This window comes from Chelonia mydas, chromosome 2 (assembly GCF_015237465.2).
Source record: "Chelonia mydas isolate rCheMyd1 chromosome 2, rCheMyd1.pri.v2, whole genome shotgun sequence".
Taxonomy (NCBI): Eukaryota; Metazoa; Chordata; order Testudines; family Cheloniidae; genus Chelonia; species Chelonia mydas.
Genome location: NC_057850.1, coordinates 253,826,268 through 253,850,413, shown reverse-complemented (window position 1 = coordinate 253,850,413; position 24,146 = coordinate 253,826,268). Strand labels below are relative to the sequence as shown.

General features: G+C 41.7%; 1 protein-coding gene across 1 annotated transcript in view; it reads left to right on the top strand.

Moving 5' to 3' along the window:
- OBSCN (obscurin, cytoskeletal calmodulin and titin-interacting RhoGEF) overlaps positions 1 to 24,146 on the top strand; it is a 281,809-nt gene that overhangs the window by 243,829 nt on the left and 13,834 nt on the right. Inside the window, exons 102-117 of the mRNA XM_043541677.1 lie at positions 2,026 to 2,162; positions 2,516 to 2,628; positions 3,759 to 3,927; positions 4,311 to 4,392; positions 6,128 to 6,328; positions 7,021 to 7,081; positions 8,778 to 8,855; positions 9,013 to 9,185; positions 10,177 to 10,203; positions 11,012 to 11,164; positions 12,220 to 12,265; positions 13,341 to 13,418; positions 14,776 to 17,980; positions 20,930 to 21,040; positions 21,215 to 21,382; positions 22,428 to 22,550. Coding sequence (XP_043397612.1) covers positions 2,026 to 2,162; positions 2,516 to 2,628; positions 3,759 to 3,927; positions 4,311 to 4,392; positions 6,128 to 6,328; positions 7,021 to 7,081; positions 8,778 to 8,855; positions 9,013 to 9,185; positions 10,177 to 10,203; positions 11,012 to 11,164; positions 12,220 to 12,265; positions 13,341 to 13,418; positions 14,776 to 17,980; positions 20,930 to 21,040; positions 21,215 to 21,382; positions 22,428 to 22,550 — 4,925 coding nt within the window. The remainder of the gene's footprint in view (positions 1 to 2,025; positions 2,163 to 2,515; positions 2,629 to 3,758; positions 3,928 to 4,310; positions 4,393 to 6,127; positions 6,329 to 7,020; positions 7,082 to 8,777; positions 8,856 to 9,012; positions 9,186 to 10,176; positions 10,204 to 11,011; positions 11,165 to 12,219; positions 12,266 to 13,340; positions 13,419 to 14,775; positions 17,981 to 20,929; positions 21,041 to 21,214; positions 21,383 to 22,427; positions 22,551 to 24,146) is intronic.

Below are 24,146 nucleotides of genomic sequence, written 5' to 3'. Positions count from 1 at the left end.
TACTCTCTTGGTTAGACCCAGTGTCATTTTTTTTGATCCTCTCACCTTTTTTTTTTTTCTTTTCATTTTGGGTATACATATAGTTTGAGCCTCTATCGTGGTGTTTTAAAACAGTTTACATGCATCTTTCAGGCATTTCCCTCATGACTGTTCCTTTTAGTTTCTATTTTACTAGCTTCCTCATTTTTGTGTAGTTCCCCTTTTTGAAGTTAAATACGGCTGTGGTGGGTTTCTTTGGTATTTTTCTCCCTGCAAGGATGTTAAATTTAATTACATTATGGTTGATATTACTGAGCGATTCAGGTATATTCACCTCTTGGATCAGATCCTGTGCACCACTTAAGACTGAATCAAGAATTGCCTCTCCCCTGTGGGTTCCAGGACTAGCTGCTCCAAGAAGCAATCATTAATGGTGTCTAAAATTTTTATCTCTGCATCCTTCCTGAGGTGACATGTATAGACAATATGGGGGTAATTCAAATCTCCCATTATTACTGGGTTTTCTGTTTTTGTAGCTTCCTTAATCTCCCTGAGCATTTCACAATCACTGTCATCATCCTGGTCAGGTGGTCAGTAGTATATGCCTATGGACATGCTGTAATTATTCAAGCATGGAATTTGTATCCATAGAGGTTCTGTGGTACAGTTTAATTCATTTAAGATTTTTATTATATTTGACTCTGTTTTCTTTTATGTATAGGGCCACTTCCCCACCAGTGTGACCAACCCTACCATTCCTATATATTTTGCACCCTGGTATTATTGTGTTCCATTGATTGTCTTAGTTTCACCAAACTTATGTGATACCTGTTATACCAATATCTTCACTTAATATGAGGCATTCAGGTTCATCCATCTTAGTATTTAAACATCTAGCATTTGTAAACAAGCACTTATAAAATTTGTCAATGTTTAGTTATCTGCCTTCGTGCAATGTAATTGAATGGGACTCTTTTTGTTTGACTTTCTCTTCAGTTCCTACGTGTACTTTATTAACGTCTATCCTCTCCTCTTTAGTAGGCTATAGAGCAGGGGTCGTCAACCTTTGGCATGCAGCCCATCAGGGTAATCCGCTGGCAGGCTGCGAGACATTTTGTTTTTGTTGACCGTGGGCAGGCACGGCCCCCTGCAGCTCCCAGTGGCCGTGGTTCGCCGTTCCTGGCCAATGGGAGCTGCAGGAAACAGCCTAAATTTGGCCTCCAGGTCCTCTCCTCCTATCTTTCCCTTTGTCATTGGTACCTACATGTACCACGACCACTGGCTCTGCCTCAGCACTGCACATAAGTCCATCCAGATGTCTTGAGAGGTCCTCAGTCTTCACACCAAACAGGCAATTTACCATGCGGTTCTCCTGGTCATCACAAACCCAACTAGATAGTATAGATATTTCTAATAATCGAATCCCCCATTACTGTTACTGGGGTTTAGCATTATCTTTAAAGTGTCGTGCATGTTTGTCATATGTCAACAAGACAGAGGAGAGTTGAGAGGTACACTACATGGAGAGTAAATAAGTCCCCAAATCAAAACTATCCTGTAATCGGTTTTAAGTAAATATTGAACTTACTGGTAGTTAAACACCCAGAACAATGGCAGGATATAATCCTAAACGGCTGTATTATCCCTTCTGTTTCGTGTGTGAAATTCATTGCCTGTTTTTGGAGACATGAATGTACATTGCAGGAGTACAGAGCAGCTAGAGTTTCCAAACACATTTATGTTGTAGCTGGTTGTTTGTGCCAAGGACAAAACAAAGCAGGGTTTTTCTCTGCCATAATTTATATCCTAAAATGTCCATGATCAGTGAATAATAGTAGCATCACTTGGCTATAATTACTATTATTCTATGCTCCAGCTGGTGGGGATGTCTTTTAAGATTTCATTATGAGCAGTGAGTTAGTGAGTGGGAGGCATCTGAGGATGCTGTGGCCTGGTCTGTTTAAGTTGCTTTGTAGATCCTACTTATTATTGTCTGAGGTGAAGGATGTCTGAGTAATGACTCTGCCTCTTGGTTTATGTGAAAAGAACATCAGCAGTCACAGAGGGAGCAGACTGGTGTAGAAGAGAAGGGGCAGACGTGGTCTGGGATGTCCAGAGTCAAATTTATATTGAGACCACAGAAAGAACCTGCGTTTATAAAACAGAGGAGAAGAGCGCAGAAAGTAAGAAATTGCATCATTTTACCCTTCTGTCTCGGTTCCCATGGTTGTCTCATTGTTTTGCCAATGGTTGCAAATTTATCACAATGTTTGGTGGTTTTCTTAAAGCTCCAGCTCAGGTGAGCTTGAAAATGTGAAGCCCAAAGGGTCAAAAGCCAATAAAAAGAAGTGCAGATATATTATCTTTAAAATCTCATGTTTTTTAAGCCACTCACATGACTTTTGGGGCATCTTGGGTTGGTAATACTTTGAGCATCTCACAAAATGTAACCAAAACTCCCATTCGTTGAGCCCCAGCTTGATTCTAACAAAACTGAACTCTCTTTTAAGCAATGTAAACCTTTTTGTCTCCCCAGGCCCTCCATATATGCAAGTGACCATTGAGGATGTGCAGGTTCAGTCTGGGGAGCTTGCCAAATTTCATGCGGTTATTGAAGGAAATCCCCAGCCTACTATTGCATGGTATAAGGTAGGTAGAAAATGTTTCCATAGTGGATGAGTGCAACAGAAAGGAATGGGGTGTGGCAAAATTAACAAATAACGGAGAAATTAGAAAACAGTTGGCCGTAGGGGACTTTTTTCTCAGCCATAATAGGCTCAAATAGCCTCCTGTATTTATTGTTGGGCCGAGAATGGCTGGTCTTATTTGCCGGCAAAGAAGTGATGAACCTCCAAGGTTAAAACTTCTGATTGTTAAGTCAATTAAAGAATAATGCGAATGTAGGAATTGCCAGACTGGGTCAGACCAAGGGAGCAAAGGAAGCTAGTGTCAGAATAAGAAATAGAACCTAGGAGTCTCGATTCCTAACCCTCTACTCTAACCACTAAACCCCTGCTTATTCAGACTTCTTTGGTCTTGAAATTGAGCTGGAAATCACACACGAAAAGCTTGTATTATGAGACTTCCATTACTACTTGGTCATGAATGGAAAATACCGAGAGCTCCACTTTTTTGTGGTATTTCTGCTTTTGGTCTTGGCTGAAACTGAGAAGTTCGGAATTTAAAAAAAAAAGGCTTCAGATTTAGATTTTTAGGCAAAGGTTTGAGTTCATTCTTATTTTATCTGCACTGGGTTTACTCTGTCCAAGTTGCTATTGAAAACAGAGCATCTGTACCAGGGCATAGAAAATTTTCTCTGAAATATAAGCAACTTCTATATTCTAAGTGCACAGTAGATCTCCATTTTAGCTACTGTTGTTCTACCTAAATCAGGGATACTCAGACTGAGGCTCGCGAGTCCCAAATGGCTCTGTAATGCATTTCCTGCGGCTCTTTGCAGCACATGATATTAAAACGCTGTGTGATTTAATTATAACCAGTCTAAGTTATTGACCAATCAGGATGCTTTTACTATGTTATTAACCAATTAATTTATCAACTTACACTAAATTATTAACTTATTTGCTGTGAGAATAATATCGAGAGAGTGTAAATGAAACAATGAATTCACACTAGTATGGCTGTTTTGGGTAATGTTGATCGCTAATTTGGCTCCTGAACCACTGAGGTCTGAATATCACTGATCTAAATCCTTGCAGTGTATCAGGACCTATTTCACCCTGGCACTTTAATACTGAAGTAGTGTCTCATTCTTCCAGGATAATTCCTTGTTGACTGACAGCAACAGGATCCATCAAGTGAAAGAAGGCACAACATACTCTTTGATCCTGGAAGATGTTGCCTCAGAAGACGGTGGCGTCTATACCTGCATTGCCAAAAATGCAGGAGGGGAGGTCTTGTGCAAAGCAGAGCTTGTTGTACATGAGGGTAACTTCATTTCTTAGGTTTGCTGTATTGGCTCCCCATGACCATTAGTCACATCCAGAATTGTGGTGCACTGATTCGTGTCTAACGCTTAGGCTTCTGGAGGCATATTCCAGGGTTATTAGCACCTTGCTAGCTGGAGCCACTCTAGGGCTTGGTTGGTGGTGTATTGTCTAGATATGCTATCTACACCGGCTGAGAATCTGGGCCCCTGTATTTATGGTGCCAAAAACCTTCAATAGCCCTCTGTGCCTAATTCTAAACAGAAGCTTAGAAAATGGATCATATTATTTCCCGCAGAACTTTGTCAGCATGATAGTTTTGCATGTTGTTCCATGGCCGTGTTGTCTGAACACTATTACAAATTTTTTCTTTGGTTACCAAAGCTAAGAAAGACCAAGTGACAAAGAAACAGAGCACCCGAAGGAAACTCCATTCCTTCTATGAGGTGAAGCAGGAGATAGGAAGGTAAGTGTGATTTTTCACTTTTAAAATGTCCTTTCAGGGGAATGTATAAGTGCCTGTCTGATCTCTTTTAATATGAAGAGAACTACTGATCTAGAGTCGGCATGCTCCACAAACTCTAAGGAAGGGAGCTTCTATCCCGGCTCTCTGGCCAGAGCATGGAACCAGGACTACTGCACTCCTGAAGAAGTTGTATCCCTCACTTGACCAGGAGGAGGGTCTCCAAGACATGGACGTTTGAGGGCATATGCAATAAAAAGGGAGGACACATTGCATTGCAGTGGAAGTGTACCAGATTAGGAGCAGCCTGGGTATCTCACTCCCCATGGAGTCCCAGTGGAAAGGAGAGCAGGGACAGTTTTTCTTCAAGGGAAGAGGGGGCAGTGTGGTAGCCAGTTCATGAAGCAGTATTAATCCCAGTCTTGTGACAGGGAAGGTGTTTCCCTTCCACTCACAGGAAAATTCATATAATGCAGCTAATGGGAGAAACAAAGCAGAATACATGATGGTGTGAGGAGCTATGAAACCCGAGTCTGGGGTGACCACCTAACTTCTGAGAGGAGGCATGAGTGAATGGTGCAGGCCTTCCCAAACACGTGCAGACCCATTCTGCGCATCACCCTAGGCTATCACTATGCTGTTGTTCACATCTTTTATTCATTCCTATTTTTAGTTAAGCATCCAGGCTGCATTCAGGTTTGGCACAAGTGGGCAGAGCTCTCGTTGACTTTCTTGGTTGCTGAGCCCACTTATCCCAGGACTTAATTTGACCCACCTTTTCTTTTTGTCCACTTTGCACTATAGTAGTTAGTATGGTAAAAACCATGGCTGACATCCTAGTCTCAATGAAGTCAATGACAAAACTCCCATTGACTTCAGTGGAGTCAGGATTTCACTCCATGTCTTTGGTATTGTGGGATCTCAGTGGTTTCCGCAAGTGCAGTATAATTGCATGGGTCTGCATTTTTCCTTCATTTCTGTGCCTGCAACTGGATTGGATTTCACTTAAACACATTGAAGTCAATGGTATTCATACCTAAGTAACCGAGGGCAGAACTGTGCCCAGTTTTGTCAAGTTTTGACATGTCTAAAGCACAGGAGTTGATGGGATGGTCATCCCTGCTCCATGTGTGCAGGGTGTTCCCTGAGATTTTTAATAAAGGATGGAAGGGACGATAAAATCATCTCAGGGTGTACCCCAAAGTTGGGTGAAGTATTACCGTGTAGAGAAAACAGCATTGATAGAGCAAATTCTGCCTTTGGTCACACCCGTGCAATTCCACGGACTTGCTTTGACGCTTGTGCAACCCTGTTGAGTTCAGTGAGGCTGTACAGGTGTAATGGAGAGGAGAATTTTGCCCCAGATACGTTATTTTGGCATTATCTTGGTGTGACAGACCCATGAATGTGTACATACAGACACCATGTTGACTGTCTACCAAGAGTGAACCTCGGGCCTTCAGCACACGCCCCAGACACTGGAGCTAAAGGTGTAAGTGTTAACTGGCAGTGAATAGCAGGCTGTTCAGTTTTGGGGGGCCAGTCAACAGAGGGAGACATGATCTCACATACAATAAAGTCAGATCATTACATTAGACTGAGTTTAAGGTGAATGTGGAGGGAAGGCTTTGAGAGAGGATTGCATGGGGGTAGACAATGAACGCAAGCATTGTGAATCTGACATGCAGGAGGATACAGGGCAAAACCTCAATGTGGTATATTTTTTGATTATGTACAGGGGCTCTTTCAGCTTTGTGAAACGGGTTGTGCACAAAGGGAACAGAGTATCCTGTGCTGCCAAGTTCATACCTCTGCGAAGCAAAACAAGAACCCAGTCCTATCAAGAGAGGGACATCCTAGCCACGCTCTCCCATGATAAAATCACCCAGCTGCTGGATGAGTTTGAAACAAGGAAAACCTTAGTTTTGATTTTGGAGTTGTATCCTTTTCTTCCCTTCTTTTTCTCAGATAATGCTGGGAAGTGCCAGTTAAGGGAAACCCATGTCAATATAAATATAAGCATTTATATTTTTCACCTGAGATAAAAGTACACATTTGTACAACATAAACATATTAAAGATTGTAAGGTGCTCAGATACAATGGGAATGGGGGCCATATAAGTACCAAGGATGGGTGGATTCACAATAGAAAAAGCTGTTTTAGAAAAATAGCTCTCGCACCAATTGATTATATAGCGCCAAAACATTTTACTGAAATATATGAAAGCTGAGGTCCCTGCCCCAATGGGATTATAGTCTAGATGGACAATATGCAAGCACAGAGGAAAGATGGTGAGGAGCAACCAACCAACATGACTAACGGGAGAATTTTGGCACAGAGCAGCTTGTTAATTCCATGGGTTTCATTTAATTTTTAAGGAGCAAAGATTTTCAGCTGTTGAGTTTACCATTTCCCATAGGAGGACTGCCCTAGCTCCTTCTGGATTTGAGGTTTTTTATAACAGACCTTCAGACAATTCCTGGCAAAGAGAGAGGATTTAACATCACCAAGGATATGCTGCCCTCTTTGATCTGTTCTTATTTTTTTATCAAAGATTGTATTTGTTGCAGAATGCTAGTAAATTATGATAATAAACCAATGGTCTTAGTTTTCCTTAATGTCCTTGCTAGGTGCTCCAATGAGGAGCTCTTGGACCGTTTATTCAGGAAGAGTGTTGTTACTGAAGCAGAGGTACCAATTTCTTGTCATTTTAAAATTTCAAAGTACGGTAGGTGCACTCCAAAATTCATTCTGGTTCTACAGAATATGGCAGCTTTATTTATACTATCCATCTTAAGTATGGGGACTGTCTCAGCCTGTCAAACCAGAATGAATTGTTTAAGTGCCCACCCTGAATCTTTCGTTCCCAATGATAGCTTCTCAATGGAATGAAACGAGAAGCCGATGGTTTTTGATGATACACATGTGCTCAGCCAAATTCTATATTTCCGTGTTAGACCCAAGAACATATTGTCTCCATAACTCTGCCACTTTCCCCCACCAGAACTTCTATCATGTAGCTTCCATGTGTTTTGACTTGTGTAATAATTTCATGTTCACTAGGGATTGTGTTTTTCTTCACTTCCTTGCGCTCCCCAAGCCAAGAACTGAGATGGTGTCCTCTGAGTTTTTTTCAGTCCATTCTAGCTCAAAATATAAGAGCCCCATAGTCTGTCTTGTTCTGGAACACAAGTCTCCTACATTCCAGTGGCTACTTTTATTTTCCTCAGGTCTCGGAGGAAACATCAGATAAAACTGTGGAGGCAAGGCTAAATTATCTTCTAACTGGGCCTGGATATTAAATCCCCACCCATAGTGAAATTTTACTCGTATTAGGATCTGTGCTTGATCTAAAAAATGGCTTTCTAACACTATTTAAAAATGTGCTTGCCTGGTCTACACAGACCAAACAAACTGTGTTAGACAAGGGCCTGAGACATACTGTTGAAATCTGGATTGGAATTTCCCCCAAAGTTTCGGGGTGTTCATTTCCCCTGTTAAGTGCATCTCTGTTTTTCAAGTTCAGGCTCCCTAACATATGGAAAACTTTGGTGTGGAAGGTATGTCTGTGCAGCCCATGTCAGCAAGCCCCCAAGCCTTGATCAAGAAACTTGGAAGCCTAGGAAATGGGGATGGGCTTCAGAGCCCAAGATCCAGCATCAGCTGCAACTACAAAGCGCTGTCTACGCAGCTGTTTTTAGAGAGCTACTATGAGCCTTGCTAGCCCAAGTCTGTCGACCTGTGCTGGGAGGCTTGTTGCCATGGGCTGTGTAGACATCCCCTTAGCCGCTGTGTCTGAATTCTATGTTCTAATGTTTGGTTCCCCATCTGTTTCACATAAAATAGTCTCATGTAAAAAGTTTATTCCCTTTTGTAGAGGTGTTACCATTAGAGCTGGTTGGAAATTTTTTCACTAAATATATCAATTTCTGAGATCTAGAATGGAATTTCACTGGTGGGGATAGGCCCATGTCCAGGTCCCACTCCAGAATAGCCAGGAGACCTGAGGTTAGGACACTGATATGGAACATGGAAGACTGAGGTTCACATACTCCCTCCAAGTACCCTAATCACTGGGCTATTCGCTATTCTGCGGTGGCTGGAGCTTTCTCTCATATGGGTTGTGGGGTGTTTTGTGAAAAATGTCAAAAGGTCACATTTTTAATCTGCACTGGAAAGAAAAAAACTTTTGAAACCTGGAAACTTTTCACAAAATGGAATTGTTTTCCAGTCAGCGTTAATGATCAGTTCAAACTTTTGTTTCCCATATTACTCATAGGGAATATTTCTGGAGTTGGTAATCCCTCTGAACCGTGAATTAACTTTTTAAGTAGACCCACTGTACAATTCAAAAGAAAATATTTTGTAACTGATTTTGATTTTTAAGGTTAAATTATACATCAAGCAACTTTTGGAAGGACTCCGCTATCTCCATGACAATAATGTACTTCACTTGGATATTAAGGTAACCCGCAAAGGAAAATCTACCTTATTTTAGCCATTATTGCATGTCGGTCAGGAGACTGATGTGCTTTATTCAGACTATATATTAAAGATTTACTTATATCTAAAAATAATGCCCTTTTGCAAATAAACCTTCTCCATGTTTTCTGATTCATTAGCCTCCAAATATCCTGATGATTTATCCAGAAAGAGAAGACATTAAGATCTGTGACTTTGGGTTCGCTCAAAAGATAAATCCATCTGAGCCTCAGTACAGCAAATACGGATCTCCAGAGTTTGTATCCCCAGAAATTATCTCTCAGTCCCCGGTGTCAAAAGCATCTGATATTTGGTAAATTGTCACTTTTTTTTAAAGTTATAGCACCTAACAACATAACTTTGGGGCTTCAGGATGAATTGATTGATACACTGGGAGCATGTACTGTAGAGGGATAAACACATTGTCTATTGCAAACATTTATGTATTTTAATTTTGCTGTACACTTTTGCTCTGGAAGGGCCTTATCTTGTGAGTTGCTAAGCATCCTCAGTTCTGCTGAAGTCATGGTGTAGTACTGAATGTCTGATATGTAGAAATACACACTGTTGATCATATACAAAATGTTTTCAATGCAACATCTGGCTAATTGCTTGAAGGGTTAAAGAAATTGGGCTTGTAATCTATTTATGCAGTATAAAGAAGTGGTTTTTTTTAAAAAAGGATGGTAGGGGAATTTCTACCAGTGATTTACTGCAGAACTGGTACAATGATCGGGACAATTTAGAGTTAAAAATGAAAGATGAGCAATTTAGAGGGTAAGGGGACTTGAGCCAGAACGTTAAGAACTCTGATTTTTGTCTGTTTTTGATAAAATTTATTGAACGCTAATGGCAAACTAGAAAACAAAATCTTTGTTTGAGAGACATCCGGTAGGTAGTCCCGCAAAGCCAGGGACAGCCAGAATTGACATTCTTGATATGTTTACAGTAAAAAAATTTTTTTTTTAAATTAATAAATAAAAACTAACAAAAATTTCTTCTTTATACGTAATAAAAAAGAAAAATGCACACAAACCTGATTTTGTTTTAAATCCTTCCTAAGTCACCTTTAAATAAATTGTGCAAAAACTGTTTCCTGTGTTGTGTAAAAATAAAATCAGGACTAATGCAAAGGAACAGTGAGAATTCGCCTTTAGAAAGCTAATCCTTATAGGGCAAGTAAAGCTGATCCTATTGTACAGTTATTTGGATTATTGTCATCTGAAATCGGGGAAGCTGTATGGTGAGGTAGGGGGAGAAGCAAGAATACCTGTCTGATATAAGTATGTTTCTTTTCTTCGCAGGGCTGCTGGAGTCATCAGCTATTTAAGGTAAATAATCTGCTTTAAGGGCCCTATTTAGCTTTCATAGAATATCAGGGTTGGAAGGGACCTCAAGAGGTCATCTAGTCCAACCCACTGCTCAAAGCAAGACCAATCCCCAATTTTTGGCCCGGATCCCTAAATGGCCCCCTCAAGGATTGAACTCACAACCCTGGGTTTAGCAGGCCAATGCTCAAACCACTGAGCTATCCCTCCCCCCCCCCTTTCCTTAATCCTGACTCAGGCAAAACTTCCAATGACTTCAGTGGGAGTTTTGAGTGAGTAAAGAGTGAGATGGTGGTGATTATTATTTAATAATTTATTTAATGTGTGTGTTACCAACAATATTCTAAGCACTTTCAGTTCTAAAGATGATGTCCCTGTTCCAAAGAGCTGACAGCTTCTATGAATATTATAGTCAGTAACAGTCAGTTCATAGATTTGGGTTAAGTGTTTCACAATGACCGATACAATCTTATGGATACATATTTTGGCCTTCCCTAATGTAAAGGCATGTGTCCACGTTTACATAGCTAAATTGCAAGGGCGGTTTTGAAAATCAAACCCTTAATTTTTCTGTTCTTCAGATGCCTTATCTGTAAAATGGGGATAAATAATTTTGCAAAGTGCTTCACAAACCTTGGCTGAAAGATGTTATAAAAGTGCAAATATTATTACTTGTGCTGTGCGTCTCTCATTTTGAATCTGCCTCCCACTTTAAAACCTTTGTCCTGCATTTATGTTTTTGGAGGGTTGAGTAGCAATAAAATACTAACAAATCATGTCTCCTTTTATTTTATAATGTTAATACAATAAGTTTAACCTGCAAGTCTCCATTTGCTGGGGAAAATGACAGAGCAACCCTTCTAAATATCCAGAACGGGACAGTTTCATGGACTATCCCTGACTTTGTTCACCTAAGTGAAGAAGCGAAGGATTTTATCAGACAGATCCTACAGCTCTCTCCTGAGTGAGTACATTTCTGTTGTTTTCCAAAAATATTGTACCAGATGTTTGTGGGATGAGCTGCCAATTCTCAGCCCATCAGACCTACATTCACTCTGAAAAGTACAAAATTTGGACAAGTTGGTATGGTCAGTTAGTGTATCAGCCTTTCACCTCTGAATGCAGCTGGGTTCAAATCCGTCTTTATATAGTCACCAGAAAACTCTACCTTGAAGAGTTTATAATCAAAAGATAAGAATGTATATAGCGAATGAGCAAAGTGTCTTGATGTTATTACTCATAGACAGGTGGGTGTTCAGAAATTATTTGAAAGAGAAGTTGGTTACTATGGTGACGAGGGCAGTATAAGAACCTAATTAGAATATCATACCATGTTAATTTGGTTGTTCTAGAACACAGCTAAATAATAATAATATTCCAAGCATGGGAGAAGGCACGAAACTGGGAGCTTCATTTTCTGCTCTGAATGGCTGGTGCCTCCACTATTTAGGCTTATCCCAAATAGCTACCAATGTGGAAGGCTAAGCCAAACCCACAGTTAAAGGTGCCCTCTGTGACCTGTAATGCAGCCTTCCTTCTTAGAAACACTTCAGTCATTTCTGTTTTGGTCAAGACTGCACTGCAGAGACTCGAGTCAGGTGCAGTGTAGAGACATGAAGCTTGGTCTTCCCCTGTGGTATCATGAAGGAAGGCACTGCAGGCCCTGCAGAATGCTGTGGTAACTGCCATCGTCCCTGACTTGAGGGACCTGCAAGAAGTCTGAGCATTGGGAAATATACTATAGATTAAAAGAGAAAACGTGTTTTACCGTTTAGGAGAAAAAATTGGCTTAAAAAGGATCATTCTGGTTGGCTTTACTGCCCCATAACAGAGCCTGCCTGGTAAAGGGTAATCTGTAGAACCTTGCTGGTATTGTTTAAAGTGACTTCCAGGCTCAGATGTCTTAAGGCCCTAGCTAGAGAGCAATCTGGGTGGCACTTGATCTTCAAGGAAGCTACATCCCTTTGGGTTTGTCATGCTGATGATCACAGCTGAAATGTGTATCTTTTCTATTATCAGAACCAGGCCTAGTGCTTTGGAATGTCTCTCACACAACTGGTTCTTGGTAAGTTTGTTTGGATTTTACCCAGTCTCTCTCCCAGTCAGCTAGCAATTTGTGTTTCTCTTGTAGAAGCTATTTTGTACATATAGATGCTGGGGAACCATCCTGCAGAAATAAGCGGCGTTTTGGTTTATGGTCATTCGGGTCTTTTCTTTTCAAAACATGTAAAGAACTCCCCTTAACATTAATAGGCAAAACACATTTGCACTGAGAGGAGATTATGCCCTTTTGCGGAAGGGGAAATTAAAATTCATATTTGGGTGCCTGGAACCCCTAATGAAGGAGAAAAGCTGAAAGGAATGAAGAATCGAATTATTGTGTGTATGTGTGTGCGTTTGTGTGTGTATGTGTGATGACTGGGACATGGGCGGCCTGACCTAGTGGTTGGAGCATGAGTTGAGGGTCAGGAGGCAGGCTGGGTTGTATACTGGGAGATCAGGATTAGGCAGCAGGAGCAGGTAGCATAACTGAAGCAGTCTAAGTAGGGGAAACCCAGTTGCACAGACAACTTCCTCTTCCTCTGCTTGGTTTAAATAGAAGCAGGGAATGAGTCGGGACCCCTAGAGTTCCACCAGTCAGATCCCAGCACTGGACTCCTCTGTCAGTGCTGAGTTCGTAGTTCCGGCAACCATTAATAGGTCACTGGGTGGCAGGTTGGCACTTACTGACGCCTAAGCGCCCTGTGACCCTGGGTTTGGGACCTGCAGTCCTTGACACTGTGTCTGTATATATATGATGAGGGCCTGATTCTGGTCTCATTGGAAATTTGTTCAAGATGTCTTCTTATTGGTCCACAATGGGAGATAGAGCCAACACTAAATAAGGAGTTCAAGATTTGGCCCATTGCAGTTAAACAACTGGACTCTTCCTTGAATTAAAATATGCTGTGTCCCCTGGAGAGTGAAATCTGACCAGGATGATAGGAAGGGGTTTCCTACAATAGCAGGGGACTAGATTTGAAGACCCTGGAGGTCCCTTTTAGTCTTATGTACCTGTGTTTCTAAATCTTAAACGCCATTGAAAATGTCATTGAGATTTTGTGACCAACACTTTTTTCCCTCATTCTTCTTTTTTGCAGAGTAATCCCCCGCTAGAAGAGGCTCATTTTATTAACACAAAACAGCTGAAGTTCATTGTGGCTCGAAGCAAGTGGCAGGTCAGCAGTCCTCAGTCTATTTTGCTCTTTTTTTAAAAAAGTCTCTTCTTTTCAAGACTGCAGCGCAAGTGCAGGGTGTGCAGCAGAGGTCTCCTCAGTGTGCCTCTGAGAAGGGAATACGGTCAAAGGGCAAAGGTTCAGTGGATGTGGCAAAAATAAGGTATCCAGGCTGAAAAAATACAGGTCTTCCTGCGAGAGCCAGTGTTTTGCCTTCTGTAGCATGATCCAGCCCAGGGCAATGAAAGAGGGAAGCCCCTTCTGGACATTAAGTAAAGACACAGCCTGAGGTCACCGATGACTTGTTTCGTAATCTACAAAAAGACTTTCTGTGCTTCGATGCACAAAATGCTGAGAATACTAAAGACCAAGAGTGAAATCCCCATACAAACATCAGTGGGAGTTTTGCCACTGATTTCATTGGAGCCAGGATTTTACCTCAACAATTTGGATACCTGTATTTTAGTGTGTTCTTAAGATTGGTCTGAGGATGGGGTTGGGACTCAGGAACTTCTGATTGCTGATCTCCTCTCTGAGTCTGATTCATTCTGTCAGTAGGAACAAGTTCTTTGCCTCCCAGCTGCACATGTTCCGTTTCCACAAATTGAATAACACTGCCTATCTCAAGGGTACGTTGTGATAAACTCATTAACTGATATGTGTAAAGCACCTTGTAGATGAACAGTACTATGTGAGTGCTTATTATTATTAGTGGAAACCTCTGATAATCTGTCTTTGAACTTTGGGCCGGGCCTAGTAGTTCTGAATACCCCCATATCCCTTTGTATTATATAACACATGTGGAATATGGGTATTTACATCTATTTAAATGTTTTATTCATTTTAAGGCCTACAGTCAGTCGCAATACAGAAGCAAAAAGGTTCCCAAAGAAAGAATGAAGTACATAATAACATAAGGAAGCATGCCGGGGTCCAGCTTCTCTGCTGATGTACGTCAGTGGAGTGCTACTGATTGGAGTGGAATTAGGCCATTTTACTTTACCTAAGGATCTGGCCTTGTATGTTTAATTAAGAAACTCAGTGAAACAATAGAAATAAGTGACCTGTGGCTAAATCCCCTGCACTGCTTTGAAAATGTCAATCAGCAGCCTGGTTCTCCACTCACACAGGTGTAAGTTAGCAATACCTCCACTGAACTCAGTGAATGAGAGGAGAGTTCGGCCCAGAAATGAATCTGTCAAAATATATTGCACAGAAAGAAATAATGCCAATATGCTATGCAGCTCTTATGTGTGTTAACAATTTTGAGGATATATAGTGTAATTCTTCCCGTGTATGTTTACACCACTCTCATCACTACGCTGCTTTTTGGTTATGTTGTATTTTTTTCCTTTTTCAGCGTTCCCTCATGTGCTATAAATCTATACTGGTAATGAGATCTATTCCAGAAATCCTACAGAGAACTCACAAAAACACATCGCTAGGCATCTCCCGACACCTGGTTGCAGAAAGTAGTTCTTCCACTACTACTGGCTCCTCTTCAGACAATGAGAACGCATCCTTCCCCAGGAGAGGGCACTTTGGCTCTACACCAGAACTGCACTTGTCTGCGTTTGATTCACCGAGTTATCAAGAACCTCCAAGTTATGCGGCAGAAGAGAAACGTTCCAAGGTCTTGGTGCCTCCAGTAAAACCCATGAGACGGAAATATGCTTTAATGAAAAGTGAGCTGGATGATAAGCCACCTACAGAAAGCAAAGTACTAATGGCAGGTGCCTTTGCTCAGAAAGCAGAGGTGGTCAGTTCAGAAATCAAAGATGAAAAAGATCAGTCCCAAGAGAGTGATGCAGAACAGCCTTCATTGGTGAAGGCGGCCACTTTAGATACATCGGACTTGGCACCACCAAAAGGAAAAACAGACACGTTATTACCGGACAAAGATAAAATCGTAAAGACTGGAGCTGCAATGGAGAAACCACCCTTGTGTGTCCCCAGACATAGTGTCATTAAAAGCACATTCTACAGCCAAGCGTCCGAGGCTCCTACACGTCTACCTGTCTCACCAGGCAGAGACTACAGAAGGCACCTTGACAGAACAAGAAGGGCCTTCAGGAAAGCAGGGTATTTAAAGGTACCCTTGAGTGGTCTACGGGAACCCCTTCTAGAACAGTTTGAATTGAAAGAAGAGGAGGAGGAAGAAGAAGAAGAAGCAATGTCTGGTGATGAAGAATATGGAAAAAGCAGAGAAGGTGTGACAGGCCCTCTGACCAAATCGGCTTCCTTTGATACTGCTAGGAAACCGTCACGTCACACCCTTCAGGTGTCCAGCAGAAGCCGTTCCCTGGATGATTACAGACTAAGAGCCATAAGTTTAGCCAAGGAGCAAGACATTCTGGAAGAAGACTGTGATCTAACGTCACAGGGGAGTTATCCCGGACTAGCTCAGCAGCATGACATATCTACTGACTCTGGCAAGGTTTGTCCTGAGGAGCATTTGATGGAGGAGGACTCAAGGGAAGCTAGGAAGGATTGTTCAGAAGAACAGCCAGTCCCTTCTGCACAGTGTGGTGATGAAGGATGCCCGGGTCTAGCTGGTCAACCACAGAACGTCCCAGTGTCGGCCCACCAGGGTGAAAGTGAGGGGCATTTACATCAAAAGACAAAAGCTTCCATTGACATGGATGTGGAGCCAGCTGTTCTGGAAGGTGAAAGCCTGATTCTAACTGCTCAGCAGCCAGACACAGCCCCAGTGTCAGCTCACACGTGTGAAAGTGAAGAGCATTTAAAGCTGACACTGAAGCCTAGTGGTGCAGAGTTTACACTTCTGCAGGGTGAAAGCTCCGTTTTGATTGTTCCCGAATCCGAGAGAGCCCCAATATCAGCCCACGAGAGTGAGAGACGAGAATGTGCACATCAGCAGTCAAAGCCTTCTGTTCACAGTGCTGCAGAGTCTCCTGATCTACAGGGTGAAAGCCCAGTTTTCCTAGAGACTGCCCAAATTCCAGCTTGTAAGGGTGAAAGCCCAAATATTTTAACAGCTCCACAACCAGACACTGCTCCACTTTCAGTCTGCCAGGGTGAAACCCAGGGATGCTTACATCCGAAGCCTTCTGATTACTTGGGCACAGCCTCCACTGTTTTGGCGGGAAAACATCCAATGATTCTAACACCGCCACCAGAAAGTGCCCCAGTTTCAGACTGTGAGGGTGAAAGGCAGGAACATTCCTGTCAGGCGCCTTCTGTTCACATTAAGGTGGGGTCTGCTGTTCTACGGGGTGAAAGCCTTTTTATTCTCACAATTCCACAACGAGAAACTGCCCCGCTTCCAGTCTATGAGAGTGACAGCCAGGAACAGTCACCTCAGAAGCCTTCAGTTTGCAGCGAGGTGAAATCTGCAGACTCAGAGAGTGAAAGCCTAGCTATTCTAGAGACTTCCCCTGTTTCACTTGTCGAGGGTGAAAGCCAGGAACACTCACATCAGAAGCCTTCTGTTTACAGCAAGGCAGAGTCTGCTGTCCTGGAGGACTTGGTTGAAGAGATGGTTTGTCTGTCTCAAGATATGAATGTTTTGGCAGAGTCCGTTTCTACTCAAGAGGGATGTGAAAAGCACTTCTCCCCTCCAAAGGAAATGTTCTACCAAGGTCCAGCTGGCCATACAGCCACCAGACATCCCACTCATTTTGTGCCACGGGGTAAAAGAGAAGAGGGCATTTACCGGGCTGATCTTACAGAATCAGCTGCACCAATTCCTGCAGTGGAAGATAAGTTGAGTATGCCAGCCCTGTTGAGTATAGTCACTGAGGAGGGAAAGGTGGCTTCTCATGAATGTAAACATCTAGGGGATTTAGCAATCAAAAGCACTCGTTCCAGCAAAGCAAGCATATCCCCGTCTGATCATTCAGGTTCTGGAAAAAGATCTAGTCATATCTCTGATAGCCAGGAACCTGACAAACACTCTGAAGTTTCCTTAGTGAAGATTAAAGACCTCTCCGAAGAGATGCCTAGCACTGGCAGCGGGACTTCAAAATTTGATATCTCTGAGGTAGAGCCTGCATATTTGAACCTATCAGATCTCTACGATATTGTATATTTTCCATTTGAATTTATGAACGTCAAGAAGCCCCCATCCAAACCAACCGGTAAAAGATTTATGCCCTTCGGCGAAAAGGTTAAATTACCTCCTGCGACTAAAGGACATTTGCATCAGTATAAAAGGCTGTGCACTCGGGAGGACATTAAATCCCCTTCAGATAACTCACAAGATGCCACGACGGAGGAAACCAGACAAAACCTTTTGGACATTTCCGAAGCTGTAGGGCAACCCCTTCGAAGGCTGGGGAAAGGTTCCGAACCACCAATGGGAAAAGGAGCTGAGGGCCATGTGACAACTGAACCCCAGACAATGTATGGTTTCCAAAAGGACTCAGATGGTAAGCAGAGAAGCTCCACACACAGCAAATCAGGACTCTTTAAACCCTATGGCAGATCGCACTCAATGGAGCAGTCAGTAGAGCAGACTCTGAAGAAGAAAGTAAAAGCTTCTGTTGCCCATATTTCAAGAATCCTAAAAGGAAAGCCAGCCCCTGAACCGGAGCAAAAGGAAGGTAAAAATCTCATTGAGGGTGTAAATGGGCCTAACAATATAAATGGGCTCTGTTACCCCTTCTCTCTCCTCTTTCCCCTCCACACTTCTTATATTCATCAGTTTATACATTTGACTTGTGTGCAATAATCAAGTGCAGATGCAATTTAAAAGCTTTAAGCTAGGTTTAAGTATGAAATAACATCAGCCGCTCCACTTACCTAGAGGGTAATCCTGCATATCCTGATCCCCGTGGCAAAACACCCAGGGACATCAATAGGAATAGGATCCAGCTGTACTGACTAGTGGAGTTCCCTCCATCCTCTGTGGCTAAGTGTTTTATTTCAGTATAATATTTGGTATTCTCTCCAGCCCTGAGTATAAAACATGGGGCACAATTCTGACCTTCAGTGACGTTGTCGTCAATCTGGAGTGACTACACTGAAGTCAGTGGAATTACTCCAGATTTATACCTATATCAATGAGACCAGAATCTGGAGAATAGAATCTGTCTATACGCTCAATTTTCCTGCACCTAGGTTGTGCCATATAGTGTGTCTTTCTGCCACTGATCATCCGCCCTACTACAGCTTAATATCATCCTAGCCCCAGGACCTTTTATTAAACTTGCCATGACTTTTGGTATTAACTGGCAATTCATTAATAAGAAACTCATGGCATTTTTACTGCTAAACTAATCACATGAACCACAGATAATAGTAATTATATGCTGTAATTATATGCTGCAATTAAAATGTCATTGATTTAGTAGACTGGCTTCTACTATTAAATTCTTTGAAATAGGCATTGAGAAGCAGGGAAGTGACATACCAGAAAGAGAGTCTCTAAATGGGGCTGCAGGGTATTAAAAGAGAAAATCAGGACTTCATTGATCCATTCATCCATCCATCCATTCCCTTAATTCTGAGAACATGAGCTCCCAGTTCAATGCTGTGGCCAAGAGAGCTAATGCCATCCTGGGATGCAGAGACAGGGAAATCTTGAGTAGGAGTAGAGAGGTTATTTTACCTCTCTTTGGCACTGGTGCGATTGCTGCTGGAATACTGTGTCCAGTTCTGGTACCCACAATTCAAGCAGCATGTTGATAAATTGGAGAGGGTTCAGAGAAGAGCCACAAGGATGGTTAAAGGATTAGCAAACTTTCTTTATAGCGATAGACTCAAAGAACTCAATCTATTTAGCTTAACAAAGAGGTTAAAGGCTGGCTTGATCATAGTCTATACATACCTACATGGGGAAAAAATATTTAATAAATGGGCTCTTCAGTCTAGCAAAGAGAGAGAGATAACATGATTCAATGGCTGGAAGCTGAAGCTAGACAAATTCAGAGTGGAAATAAGGCATATATTTTTTAAATTGGGAGTAATTAATCATTGGAACAATATACAAAGGGTCATGGTGGATTCTCAATCATTATACTTTTTAAATCAAGATTGGATGTTTTCTAAAAGATCTGCTCTAGTAGTTTTTTGGCAGAAGTTCTTATGGCCTGTGTTATACAGGAGGTCAGATCAGATAATCACAATAGTCTGTTCTGGCCTGAGAATCAATGAAATTATCAAGCCTCAAAACAAGGGAGAAAGGTACCTTTATGGCATGAGTTAGCAGTTAGTTTTATTGTGAAATATCACAGAGGAATATAATTGCACCAGGCTAGTATTTGAGAAGCTGAGAGAGATGTAACTTGCAAGATTTGTAAGAATTGTGTAGAGGAAAACCTTGGTAATTTACACACACTAGCAGGAATTCCAGCAGTTCTCTTTGTTCCATCTTTGCAGCAACTCCATCACCTTGTGGGGTTTTCAGATGCTTAAAGTATAGCTCTTGATCTGAAATGCAAAATCATTGTTTTTGGTGGAAAAAATAACTGCCATGGTGTCCAGGGCTTTTTTAGATGAACACATTTCAGAGCAAAATGGCATCTACTGTTAAATGTCCTTTTGTAGAATATATGCCTACAAATCAAGGCCCAAATCCAGCTTTCCTTACTCAGGCAAGACTGCCATTGAAGCCAATGGAAGGTTTATTTGGTTGTGGACTACAGGACAAGGATACCATAAATGCCACAAAAGTTATGTTTCTAAAGAAGGACTTCAAAGGGGCTGATGTGCCTTTTCATATCTGAATTTTTTGGGAGCTTTTAAATTGCACAGTATTTTGGAAGTGGCAAGGGTGGTGGCCAGCTGCCACTCAGAAGGTTCCTTCAAGCTGGGTAGGGGTAAATCCAGGACTTAAATAAGCACAGTCGTATGAGTTTCTAGTTCCTTCATTGGACTTTGTGAACATTCAGACCTTCAGTAGCCCTTCTTGGCTCTTTTAGCTTGTCCTCTAGTTTAGCCAGAAGGCTAACATTAATAATCTCCTGAGACATATGACGTTTGGCAAAGCTATAGGGAGGAAACTTTTCCATTGCTGCCTATGGTATAGCTGCTGACTGGCTAAAGAGAGGGCTTCCGTATCTGTCGGTCTGCCTATCTCTCTATCTATCATCAGCTAATTTCTAGAGCACCCATCACTGTCCTATCAAAGCGCTAACGTACTTTCCAAGAACTGTTGAACTGATTACAAGTGCTACACTTACTAAAGAAAAAGTATGCTGCGTATCACTACTATATCTGTGTTACCTTCTGAAGTTATTGGGTCTTCTCTAGACAGCTTGCTTGTAATGTAATCTCCCTTCCCAGGGTCTGGGCCGGCACACCGTGAAAAGACATTGAATGACGTGCAGGACTTTTTTTTTTTGAACTGCCACATTACTATGTGGTCACTGGGGCCTAAAAAGAGGAGGGATGACATAATGCATACAAGAGCGTGAAAGAAGTTTGTTTTTTCCCCGTCGGCGCTCCTTGAAAGCTAGTCTGATTAAAGACGCTGTCTGTTATGTTGCTTGTGATTTACATATGTAATTGTCTTAATCTATCTGAAATGCTGCTTTCCCTCTTTCTTTCAGCACCTTCTTTTGTAGAAGAGCTCACGGATCAGGATGTTGCCCTGGGGCAGTCTGTGACTCTGTCCTGCCAAACATCTGCCCATTTCCCTCTGCACATTGACTGGTTCAGAGGTGAGGTAAACTCTCATTTGAGGACTTGGGACAATTTAATGATAGGATCTGGAGTTATAGCACAATAAAGATGATTGAGACTCTAAGTTCCAGGAGAAGGTTAAGGGGAGTGGATAAGAAGTGACTTTTAGCCATCTCAGTAGAATTTAAGGACTTATTCCTTCTGCCTTACAGACGGGGTGCCCATTCGCAGCAGCAGTAGGATACTGATCTCAGCCACACTCAAAAACTTTCAGCTTTTAACCATATTGGTGGTTATGGATGAGGATTTTGGTATTTACACATGTGCGGCCAGCAACTCCCTGGGTACAGCATCCACCTCCTGTGTAATAAGGAAGGCAGGTAAGAGCAGGAGGTAATTCAAGGAAGTACATGCCTGGTTTGTACAGCTCCCACTCGAGGATTATATCCAGAATTAGCAGACATGTTGCATAATAGATTTTCTTCCACTAAGGGATACTTCATTTTCTGGGAACTCACAGAGAAAGTTCCAGATGGGAAGGCAGCAAAGGCGATGTATCCGTCTCAGTTTGCTCGTTAGCCTCAATACCCCAATAGTACAGATGCTTCAAGGTGCCTTGGTGAAAGCTGATGCATTGACCGTAGTGTAGAAACCTTAATTTAGATGGTTGGAACTGGAAGACCTTGGAACATAGAGGCTGGAAATACAAATACCATTTTTTTTTAGCAAGTAAGATCATTATAAAAACTAAAGCAAGTGACGTTCAGAAGTCAGGGTAGGCGGATCTGATAGAATGTGATGGTTAGTAAACTGATGTTCACAAAACTAGTTCAAATTGCATACCTTTTCAAACTCCTGGGTTTTTCAAAGATTATTCTGTTTTAGAAAACAACCAAAACATGTTTTTACCTGCAGAAGAATTCACCTATCTCCCAGAACTAGGCTGGTGCAAATGCATAGCTTGTATTCATTGTATATACTGAGTCAGATTCTTCCATGATGTAAGTCTGTTGAAGTTAATGGAGTTTACACCAAGCATGCATCTGACCAATTGTGTTTATATTTTCCATGGAATTTTTCTCTCCTCCCTATCTCTGCTCCTTATACAGAGGAGTTTATATATGTGTTTGTTTCCGCCATGCTTGCTGCAGTTTGCCTTGAGTTCTTTTTCTCTGCTCCTTTTTTCAGAGTCTCTCCTAAGTGGAATGGAAAGTGAATAACACTCTAGTTTGAATCCAACTTTCAAGTTTTTGATAGGTTTGAAATCAGGCAAACAGAGTTTACCATTCCAAAAGGGATCAGCTGTTTGGAATGGAAGAAAATCTGCAACTGTAAAATTACTCATCTGTTAGAGGAAGAGGGGTCTAGGCCTTCATGTCTGTCTATTGTGTATGACACCCTTAATTTTCCATGCCTCCCTCACAGAAGTTCTGGCTAGCCCCCCCGCCCCTGATATTGTGGAGGTATATGAGGATGGAGTGCAAGTGGTCTGGAAACCTGTGGAATCTAACACCGTGGTTACGTATACTGTACAGTGCAAGAGCGAAGGTAAAGCAGAACTAGATAGTCTCCACTTCTCATTATTGTTATCATGATTGTCCAGTAGTAGTAGTGTCATAGTGCCGAGGAGCCCCAGTCATGGATCAAGGCCTCATTGTACTAGGTGCTGTACAAACAGAATAAAAAGACAGTCCATGTGCCAAAGAACGTAGTTTCCCATCAGTATCCTGTACAAGATCTGTGCAGTGACAGTCTCCTTGATTCAGAGATAATTATACCTTTAGTCATATATTATTTGGGTTGCCTGACTCATTCAGAGCCTGATGCAAAGCCCACTGAAGTCACTGGGAATCTTTCCATTTATTTCAGCTGGCCTTGGATCAGAGCCTTTAGCGCCTGACCTCTCTGAGTTCCTATTATTATTACTTTATTATTATTAATAATATTAAATATTTACCTTGCAGTAGCACCTACAGGTCACCCACGTTGGGCCTAGAGCTGTGCAACTAACGGATGTTTGGTTACATGGCAATTCTAAAAAATCAGGGGGAAAAGATCATTTTGGGTCAACCCAAAGCAAAAAATTTTGAAATTTTGGGAGAATTGTAGAGTAAACTAAATTTAATTTAATTTCAGGTCAAACACTGTTTTGGCATTAATTAAATGGAAAGGTTTTATTTTGACCATTTTAAAACATTTTTTTAATTAAAAATGCTTAAAAATGGCCAAAATAAAATTTTGAAAGGCAAAATTGTTTTGAACAAAAGTCAGCGAATTTGATTTTGAAATGTTGAAATAAAATGTTTTGACCTTTTCTGACTTTTTTTAGCTTCTTTTCAGTTGAAACAGTTCAGTAAAATCAACATCAACTCATGAAACATTTAGATGTCACCATTCAGCATTTTTTGTCAGGAAAAAAGTTTTGTCCGAAAAATTTCACCCAAATGTAGTTGGGTCCAGTTGTCCTATGTGCCTTCCTCTAGATCTGTGTATATCAGAGGTTTTCAGATTGGGGGGCATGGAAGGTATTCTGCTGGGAGGGGTGGGCATGAGAAACTTTCGGGGAAAAGAACATACTGCACACATTTTGCCCACAGCAATGAATAACTAGCAACGCTGATTCGGCCAGAATCATATCAGGTCCTCGGATGATGCTGTGTATTGGACTCTAGATGGTGCTGTGCATTCTGGCGGATTTCTGTTAAGCTGGCACAGCATTACACAAAGTCATTGCCACTGTTTGCTACCACATGGGGTGCCCATTTAATTGAAGGTAGAAGGGGATCTCTGGAGAGCTGTTTCAAGCATCCAACCCAGGATGGGAATTGCTGTGCTCCAAAAAATAGGCAAACCCATCGCACTGGTAACAAGAGTGTGATGCCAGTAAGCAGTATCTCACTTAAAATTTACATTGCTATGTACTTAAATGGCTCTGTTTGAATCAATGCCTTACTGTTTTTAATGTTTAGTGAGAGTTGCATGTTGATTTTTTTTTATCAGTATATGTACTTGTGTGGCGGGGTGTGTGTGTAAACTACTACACAAAGAAGCAGGGTGCAATCATATAGGTTTGAGAACCACTGAATACATATGTAGTTCATTCTGGATAGTCATGAGTTAGGTAAGGAGTTGTTCCTCTATGAG